This window comes from Mastacembelus armatus, chromosome 20, assembly GCF_900324485.2.
Source record: "Mastacembelus armatus chromosome 20, fMasArm1.2, whole genome shotgun sequence".
Taxonomy (NCBI): Eukaryota; Metazoa; Chordata; class Actinopteri; order Synbranchiformes; family Mastacembelidae; genus Mastacembelus; species Mastacembelus armatus.
In genome coordinates this window covers 8,772,325-8,782,497 of record NC_046652.1, presented here as the reverse complement: position 1 = coordinate 8,782,497, position 10,173 = coordinate 8,772,325, and the positions used below count along the sequence as shown (strand labels likewise).

At 39.9% G+C, this 10,173-nt stretch overlaps 1 protein-coding gene across 1 annotated transcript; it reads left to right on the top strand.

The window, feature by feature from the left end:
• Window positions 1-2,450: 2,450 nt before the first annotated feature.
• Window positions 2,451-5,034, top strand: zic1 (zic family member 1 (odd-paired homolog, Drosophila)). The gene is made up of 3 exons (XM_026292295.1): window positions 2,451-3,688; window positions 4,148-4,311; window positions 4,667-5,034. The coding sequence occupies exons 1-3, from the start codon at window positions 2,728-2,730 to the stop codon at window positions 4,862-4,864; spliced, it is 1,323 nt and encodes a 440-aa protein (XP_026148080.1). The 5' UTR covers window positions 2,451-2,727; the 3' UTR covers window positions 4,865-5,034.
• Window positions 5,035-10,173: the final 5,139 nt, after the last annotated feature.

Here is a 10,173-nt window from a genome sequence, read left to right as displayed (position 1 = left end):
AGTGAATTCACCACAATGGGCACTGTTACTGTCTGTGTTACAAACACGCATGCCTTGACATTTTAGCCAATTAATTTAAAACATTTTCTTCCTTTCCCTAAAATATGCAATAATTAACAATTAGCTATCACTTTGTTTTGAGTTTTCTGAGTTCTTGCCTTATGTATTAGTCAACCAGTGATCCTGAACACCAGTTTTTTTTTTCGATGTTTGGTTTAATGGCTTCATCGTTGTAGTTGTCAAATATGGTTTGATGCGTCTTATTTCAATTATGCGACGATCACAAGGAATTTGTGATGGTTGGAGTAAATACCATCTTAAATTTGTGGTCACTGGTTGTCGACAAATGACTGTAATATCGTCACACTTTTTGAAGTTTGTCTGTAGAAAGTGTTGACATTATACAAACTTTTATATAATCCCTTTTTAGATTGACGAATGTCCTGCTTTGTTACTTAACTAAACCAAAGCAATTCACAGAAAAGACTGAATACAAGGACACCGAGTTACTTGGATAATATTTTTTGTATTACAAAAGTTGTTTTAAAACTATATTCCCCTGTAGCAACCCTTTAAATTGACTTGTCAAAATCTTTGCTGACAGCGTCATGTCCAGCAAGTTAAAAATTGCGTCAATATTTTGAGACATGACGGTTCCAAAATATGTTTATTAAATGGCCTGTAAGCATGGGTCTCATAAGGGACACAGCTGTAGCCATCAGAGGCATCACCGCACCATCGTAATGCCAAACTTTGAAGTGCTATTTCTGGTCCAAGTTGCACATGCTTCCTCTTTTGGAAACAAGAAAGAAGAGGAGTTGAGTAAGATCCCAAACAGAACACAACTGAATATAATAAGAGATAATACACTACTTTTGCAGCTTTAACTTATTTTCTTTCACTGTAAATCCCAAATCGCTCCCGGTTATCATTTTAAATCTACAGAATAACTCCAGCATATTAGAACTTGTGACACTCAGTGACTACTGGCCTTTTAATTAGGGCGCATCTTTCACTCGTTTTGACGCACATGCATAAGATAACCATAAATGTACTTGCATGTATGATACACGTAAAATATCAACAAGTCATTTCTGGGTGCAAAGTTTACAATTTTTCCTCACTTGCTGCAAGCCTGATTTCATGACATCTAGTCCTGACATTTTTTCAATGATATGCCATTCTTACCGTTTTCCACCTGTTGAAAGATCCCTCCAAAATGTGTAAAGCAGAATGGTGGGGTACATAAAACGTCGGATCGAGTTATGTGACTACTTGTTAAGTTGAGAACAACAAAAAGTCCTCTTTTTCCTTGGTCTCCCAAGACTGGCTTGGAGAGTGATCTGACTTAGAAACTAGTGGAGGAGCCAAGAAGACATTTTAATGGTTCGCATGGTACGTCTATGCATGTGGCTTTGAACACTAACAGCCGAAGTTTCCTGCAGAGAGCGCCGCAAATCCCACTTGATAACTTCGACAACCCACAACGTTTTACACACAGCCTATGCATCACTGGCTTACAAAAAAATGATGGATACATTAGGCACACTAGTGAATCCAAGTTAAATACTGGCCAATATAGGTAACCTTTGTGAACATGGGGTGCTGCTGTGCATGATGATGTGGAAATCTAAAGCACAGATGTTTCACTGGTGTGAGCCGCAGCAGACGCGGAAACACTGTGCTCACAACTACAACACACACAGAGTGCGCACAAGAGTCACACAGCAAAACATGCGGATTCCCTTAGAAGTGGAATGGATAGGTTGTAAAAACTGCAGGTTTTTAAGAACAGTAATGACAGCGAACAGATTTTATATCAAACCCCAGTTCCTCAAAAAAGTCGTCAGGATCATCTTCATATATGCGTAAAAGGGGTCAGACTTTGAATGCTATAAGGCTAATAAATATAATTAGTGTAATAATGTAATAATGTATCATTGAGGCCGCCTTTTTCAGGCGTAATCATGTATCTCTGTATTTCATAACCTCTCTAAAACCATCTGAGTGATTATTTGAACAAGTTAAACAGTTATACCACAAAAGTGCACACATTGTAATTTAATGTCCTCGTCTTAAGAGATACAATCTGACACATTTGGTTTGTAAATGTAGTGCAGTATGTGGCAGGAAAACGTGCTTTGACTTTCTACAAGCCAGTTGTTGTCTTGTGTTTCACAACTTTTGTTTTGCTGTTATTCAGTCTTTTAACCAAATTCACAGTCAGCAATCTCACAATATCTGGGATTGATGATGCAAAGAGGCCAATGGAAGCGTGGGTCCTGCACCGTGGATTGTTATTTGGTGAGTGGATGTTATTGGGGGGAAAGGGGATCCGCCAATGAGCGCGCAGCTTCAGAGCCATATGACTACCCCCCTCCTCTCCCATTCATCAGGGTTGGACTGTGTTGTCTTTTCAATTCATTTATCTGCAGGAATGATTGCGACTATCAGTCTAGAGCTCACCGCCTGACTGAGGAGGTGAAAGTTGCACCCCAGGAAGATAAACCGCAAAAGACAATAGTGCATGTATACATGGTTTTGCGTGTGTATCGGATGAGCAGTATAGGGGCAGACCTCGCGTCTTAAAAAGTAAACAGAAAATTGGTAGATTTGAGTTTGCTCAGTCGAGTGAGGGCCAAGTGATAGAGAGAGAGAGGGAGGAAGAATATCTTTGGCTGATTTTTGATTTCTGCTCTCAGTCGTCTCAGTGAGTCTAGACTGAAGATGCTCTTAGACGCAGGACCGCAGTATCCCACCATAGGAGTCACTACTTTCGGCTCCTCACGGCATCACTCAACAGGCGAAGTCACAGAGAGAGAAGTGGCGCTGGGGATAAATCCGTTCGCTGATGGGATGGGAGCCTTCAAAATAAACCACAGCTCCCACGATATTGGCTCCGGACAGACGGCATTTTCCTCCCAGGCGCCGGGCTACGCAGCAGCCGCCCTGGGGCACCATCACCACCCGACCCACGTTGGCTCTTACTCCACAGCCGCTTTCAATTCCACCAGAGACTTTCTCTTCAGAAATCGCGGTTTCGGAGACGCCACCGGGGCGCAGCACAGTTTATTCGCCTCCGGAAGTTTCGCAGGGCCACATGGACACTCAGAGGCAGCAGGGCACCTGCTGTTCCCAGGGCTCCACGAGCAAGCGGCAGGTCATGCGTCTTCCAACGTGGTCAACAGCCAGATGCGACTGGGCTTCTCGGGGGACATGTATGGACGTGCCGACCAGTATGGCCATGTTACAAGCCCACGGTCCGACCACTATGCTTCAACACAGCTCCACGGCTATGGCCCCATGAACATGAATATGGCTGCACACCACGGAGCAGGGGCCTTCTTTCGATACATGAGGCAGCCGATCAAACAAGAGCTCATCTGCAAGTGGATCGAACCAGAGCAGCTGACAAATCCCAAAAAGTCTTGCAACAAAACTTTTAGCACGATGCACGAGCTTGTGACCCATCTGACAGTGGAACATGTGGGAGGACCAGAGCAGACCAACCATATCTGTTTCTGGGAGGACTGTTCCAGAGAAGGCAAACCGTTTAAAGCCAAATACAAACTTGTAAATCATATCAGAGTACACACAGGCGAAAAGCCCTTTCCCTGCCCGTTCCCCGGCTGTGGCAAAGTATTTGCTCGTTCGGAAAATCTTAAAATCCACAAAAGGACCCACACCGGTAAGACTCGTACAGATTGTCTGTTTATCGCTACCAAATCCATGCTGACAATGTCCCATCCAAAATATGCATGCGATCCGGGTTATTATTTATTAGGCAGCTGTCTCGTCACTGGCATGCGATTCAGTGCAGTTGTTGACAGAAAAATATTTCATTGGCTTTTTTTCCCCATTCTTATTTTATGTGTAACGTGTAATTTCTAGCTATGACATATTTAGACACAACTCAATTTATTTATAATTATTATCAGTCTAAGTGAGTTAGGTCAAATTTAAACCCCTTAAGTAAATAGACTACATTTGTCTGTCAAAACAAAAGCCCTACATTTAAGACCAAAAAGGCTTCAGACGTCAGTAAGTTTGCCTTAACACGACGAACATCTTTCAAATAACGGGTTTGCATTTATTTTCAGTACTTCGCAAATGTGCGTTGCATTTATTTATTTTGTTCTTTATCTAGGTGAGAAGCCTTTTAAGTGTGAGTTTGAAGGCTGTGACAGGCGATTTGCAAACAGCAGTGACCGCAAGAAACACATGCATGTCCACACGTCGGACAAGCCCTATCTCTGCAAAATGTGCGACAAGTCATACACACACCCCAGCTCTCTCCGGAAACACATGAAGGTAAAACCTGTCGATTTTATGTTGTTCACCTATAAAAAACAATAATATCAAAATGTTATCAGGAAAATGTTTTTTGCACTTTTTCGTAATCTGAAATTTACTGTAATCCATGCATTTTTTTAATAGAAAAAGTAAAAATACCTCCTTGATTTTTTTTTCAAATGTAAGATTTTAAAGATATAAATAACGTTCATAAATGCGTTTAATTGTACCATTTGGAAAATGCAGAAACCGATAAAATTGGGAGCCAGATTTTATTTTGATCATTTTTTTTATGTGTTGTATTTTCAGAACGACACACTAAAAGAAAGAAAGCATATGCAATTTCATTTAGACATGTTTCTCATTATTGCAGGTCCACGAATCCACCAATCAAGGATCGCAGCCATCTCCAGCGGCCAGTTCAGGATACGAGTCCTCCACACCTCCCACTATAGTATCACCGTCCACAGAGAACCAGAGCACCAGCTCCATATCCCCAGCAGCCTCTGCAGTTCACCACACAACCAGCCACAGCACGCTGTCGTCAAATTTCAATGAATGGTACGTGTAAATTTTTTTTGAAAAAATAAAGGCAAAAGACTGCAGAGTTTTAAAAAAAAAAAATCTTTGGAAAAATACTTTATAAAGTCAGCCAGTGTAACATGGACTGAGAATACACGAGAGGCTCGACCGATCAATGAAAGGCTGTCATGTCAATGAAAAGTGAATGCATGGACTAAAAGGAGGCAAGGGCAGCCACCAAGGTAACTTTTTTATTTTTACTAAGACTGCTCAAAAAAAAAAAAATCTCAAAAAGCATGCTATTTAGAGGCCTGATTTTTTTGTACATAAGGATTTCACCAAGTTGGAAAATGTAATATTTTATTTTGTAAATAGTTCTATCACAGTTTAAGGGAATTTGTGAAAATGTGGTCCCTAGATATATGGAAAAATGAGATGGTTTTAAGAATATTGCGATGAATAGACTTCACTGAAAAGAATGTTATAGTTGTGTACCAAATGTGAATTATTCAGTATTACTACAGTCTACACGTCGACCTAATCAGCTCTTAGTATTAATGTGCTTTTGTAGCCTATTCAGTGCAACATTTTCGTCCAAGGTCCAGTTTGGGTAGCACAGTATCATTGTTGTTATTTAATGTCATGTCGATGAATCGTGTAGTGAAAGCCTGAAATTCCGTGTCAGTCTGTTTATGTACGTGATAAATATAAAATCTCTGTCAATTGCTTTGTCTGAAAGGAAGTATTATTACATGTATGTAGCTCAATTTTCCATATTTATCCGCATGTAAAGGACCGGTAACATGTTAGAAATGATCGGTATTTATGGAGAAATGCGCTCGTATGTAAAATTTAGTTTACAAAAAATGTTTGGATACATTTCGTACTATATTAAAGGATTAAAAAATACAATGATGCAATGCGTTGGAGGTTATTGGTTTCATTAGTGTTTGAGCAACATGAGTGCTCTGTGTAACTAATGGGTTGTTTTTATACAGGATGCACCACAAATATAATAATTTGCTGCAGACTTTTCCTACTAAAATAATGCATTTGGTACAATTACGGCATGGTTAGTTGAAGAATTTTTAATTTTTTTTTACTGTGCATGAATGCATTTGCAAGTGTGTAAGTGTATGTGTGTGTGTGTGTGTGTGCGTGCATGTGTGCATGTGTGTGTGTGTATGTGTCAAAGGCAACAGCTCATTTGAAGCTAAAGGTTGCACCGTGTTTTAAACACACTGTCACAACTTTCCTGGCAGTCAATAATAAGTAAATTCACCCCCCTTCTGCATCTACTGTTTATCCAAAATTAACATCCAGCACTTTGCCCTCCAGTAATGTGCAAATTAAATCGATTAATCACGGCGGTTGTTCCTCAGAGTAAACCGGAATAGTTTGCGTTACTTAATTGTTCGGGAATCTAATTTTCAAATCTAATTTATTTTCTTTTCTGCGTTTGTCGGATTTCATAGATTTAGGGGGAGCTGAGGAGTCTATGTGGCCCCTCATTGTTCCTGGCTGCAGCTTGCTTGACCGCCCCATTAGGCAGAGATCACATCAGCAGCCGCCAGTGATCATGGTTAACACTGCCAGTGTGCATGGAGCCACGATCTGTCAGTCTGAAGCTTTGTCAAAACTGCTGCACACACACGAAAAGAACCAAATAAAAAATAATAATACTAATCTTAAAAAATACACAACAGCAGCAGCAGCAGATGAGGCGTGTGTTTGCGCGCGTGCGTGTTTGCGCATGCCCGGCATTTATATGAGCCAAAATAAAAACATCCACTACTCCCACCATCTTAGATGATTTGTTGAAATGTATTGAAATGTATTCATATTTTCTTTTCACGGACTATTACATTTCGAGATAAATGAAGGATGGTAATAAAATGACTTTTTCGACTCTATTTAACACTATCTATCTAGGTTCTAGTGCTGCTGCTTCATTGATGCACTGCTATAGGAAAGATGCACTCCTCGCTCTGTGAACTCGTTTGAGAAAGTCAGTTTGCAGCTTTATAGAAAAATGTTCACATGCAACTGGAAATATAAATAGTTTAAAGTGGATGTGTTAAACTAGCTCACTTGGTTTCTAGGCTGACATGACATTTCACACCTGCACCATATTTAAATATAACGCTGGTGCCAGATTGACAATTGATAGAGTGGACCCTAAATCAACCTTAAAGCAGTTTACTTGTTTTGTGAACTTGAAAAAAAAAAAAAAAATTACAAAATCTGTTTTGGATTTCATAATGAGGACGGAAAATTAGGCTACCTTCTGGAGTATATTTGAGTTTTGTTTGTCTTAATGATTATTTTCCTCATTATGAGCACATCTTGAGTTTTACTTCCCTGCACATGCTTTTACTGTCGAGAGAAACTCCCTTTTACCAGTAACAGCCAGGCGCTTTCACCTTTACTTGACAATACGAGTGAAAGAGCTCGCACGCTGTTTAATTTTCACTTCATGCTTCTGTCGTGTTACACAGTGAACCCACGGTGTCGAAAATAAAATGCTCGTAAAAAAAAAAAAAGAAAACAAACAAAAAAAAAACAAAGGAGTCGACCACAGGCTAAAGTGCGTCTCCTATCAGGCCGCCCATAGAGTTGATGGTGACTGCAGCTCAAACATGAGCGCAGGAAGAATATATTTACATTCAAGTCTGGAAATGGCAAAGACTCAGGTATGGGGAAAGCGCAGGCGCATGCCTCATGAATATTTATCAGCAGTACTTGTGGCCAGTAAACTGAGTCTGACATTTGTGTTTCCAGGGTAGACAATCTGTAGCTTATTTGTGCGTCAAATTTCTGTCTGACAGTATATGGTAGTTCAGCCTTTCTGTTCATGTTGCTGTTACATTTTGCAGTTTTTTTTTCTACAAACATCATCCAGGCTTTTGTAGGCTAAGAAAGGGAAAAAAAGAGGGAAACAACTAGACTTGTTTTTATCATGCAACGGTGGATAGTTGCATTTTGTAAGTTCCGGTTCATCTTTAATGACTTTCTGGACCTTTTTTGCCTCACTGACCCTTTTCCCTGTTTTACACATTGACAGTGCAGATATAGAAGGAAGGAAAGACCGTTTTTTAGAAGTTACAGCCAGTGATAGCCAATATGAACATCGTCCGAGATTTGAAGAAAACTATTATCCGAATGCCTTATGGTTGATGTGTCCATGCTTTTCCCAACACTCTGATCTGCATGCCACCAATAAATTAAATATTTGCAGTTTAACTATTGGATTTTCGGCAAAAAAAAAAAAAAAAAAAACTTTGTTGTATAAGATCAACAGCAGGTGTGATCTATTTTTAACCGTTCAAGAGCTTAAAGCTTAAATTACTATATGCCCAAAGTTGCAAGTGATGAAGTATCTCGCAAAAGTGTATCCTACAGCTTGAGCTTGACAATCCAAATACAAAAGGTCAAATTCAAATTCAAGTCAATGTCTGGTATGCAGACATTTCAATACATGTCGTATTTGCAGCCGTAAAACGATTTCATAGTCAGAGCCTGCGTAATGGAGCAATCCATTCCACAATGAAGCTCTGAGTTTGTATACAAAAATTCAGACATTGATTTTACAGAAAATTGTTTACAAGGTCCAGGCACAATAAGTGATGATGTGCAGAGGACTAGTTTGTTGCTTTGCTCGGAAATATGATTCTTTAAAATCTAACTGTGTATTTCTTTCTTTGTCAAAATGCCAATAGCAGAGTGGAAACTACGTTAATGTAACTGTTTATTTGATTTAAACGCATCATAACATAGCTACCTGTATTTAGGTCAAACTACCTACTCCAACATCAGGCTTTCCTGAAAAGTCTGAATTTAATATGACACCAGTGTTGACTTACATTGAGTTATAATGCAGTGCTCGTTCTTACATGTATTTTGAGTTGGACTCTTGGGACTCGAGCTGCACTGGAGCAATTTGCCTTTTTACCTCCAAAATGAATCCATCTTTAGAAATGAAAATATGCCAGCTGGACGAAAGGCAAAATGCGTGTAGCCTTGGGCGTGATGTGACAACCCAGACTTAAGATCATATAGTTCTCTTTTGTTTTATTTAACCACATCACTGATTGGGACATTAATCTCCGCTTTGCCACCACTGTCCCAGTGCCGGGGTTGGAGAGGGTTCGTTATAGTGAAACATAGGCTCACGGTGACCCCCGTCGCATCAGTTGTGGGCTCTGACATGCTATTAGGTTTAGACCATGCAGGAGATTTGTGGAGGCGCTGACACGGTGTTGTCGCGTGTCCTTTGACGCGCTGCTAAATGAGGGCAGTCCGGTGAGCTCTGTGCCACAGGCTGAGACTGCTGCACCCCGCCTCTTCAGGAAGAGGACGAGGGAAAACTGTCTACGCCGTAGCTGCTTTGTCAGAAAAACGTCAGCTGAACGTTCATTGACGCCCGGACTCGGTCCTAAATTGTCCAACTCAGTCTTTGGTGAACTTTTGTGCATCTTTAGGGATGAAATGCTAAGCAGTTGCTGCAATGAGTAGAGCAGCCTCTAAATCAAACAAGCGACGAGCTTCCGGTTCCAAATCCCTTTTATTTAACCCTTTTACAACCGTCTTTCAATGAACCCAGTCAGTTAAAGGGTAAATGCGTGTATTTATTACCACGTTTAGTTTGCACTACTCAACAACTCCACTTATTGACGAAATATGAGTATTTACTCTTTCTAAAAATTCACACTAGAGAAACATAAAATTAACTTACATGTTCACAAACAGGAAAAAACTAATCACTTAAGTGATGCTCATTGTTTGAATGTTATTATTACCTAATCAAATTGAAATTGATGTCAAGTTTCTAATTTTGACAGAGATGTGACCTGTTGTTTACAGCTGAGCCATGTGCCTGAGTGCATCTGATTTATTAGAAGGCATAAATTAGTCAGCCTGACTGAAATCAACCCACATTTGATCTTATGTGGGAAAAAAAAATATTGCATGTGTGCTATAGTACTCCTTAATGGAGAGATTTTCTCATTTATAGAGCAGCTTGCCGACATCTGCTTATCTGATGAGTATGATAATGACTTCTTATTTCGCAATGAGGATGACCCGACACAGATAATCACCGACAGACTTCTACTGATATGTTCCACATCACAGTGTTTTTGTCAAAGTGGATTATAAAGTGGCCTGGAGGAAAACATGGCTATGAACTTTAGGAATTTAATGGTTTATAGTAATATTAACCCTAAATCCAACTGCTGTTTGGGTTTAATCTTTTTACACCCTGTTTTGTAACTCCCCAACATGTAACTATGTGTCCCAGTTAATCTATTTACTAACATATTGGCATATGGGGTTTTACAAGAAATGGCCAATTTCTAT

Bases quoted from the DNA above. Each gene is read 5' to 3' on its own strand.
- zic1 (XM_026292295.1), top strand. From the start codon at position 2,728: ATGCTCTTAGACGCAGGACCGCAGTATCCCACCATAGGAGTCACTACT. The intron at 3,689-4,147 runs GTAAGACTCGTA...TTCTTTATCTAG, and splicing joins CCACAAAAGGACCCACACCG to GTGAGAAGCCTTTTAAGTGT. The intron at 4,312-4,666 runs GTAAAACCTGTC...TCATTATTGCAG, and splicing joins CTCTCCGGAAACACATGAAG to GTCCACGAATCCACCAATCA.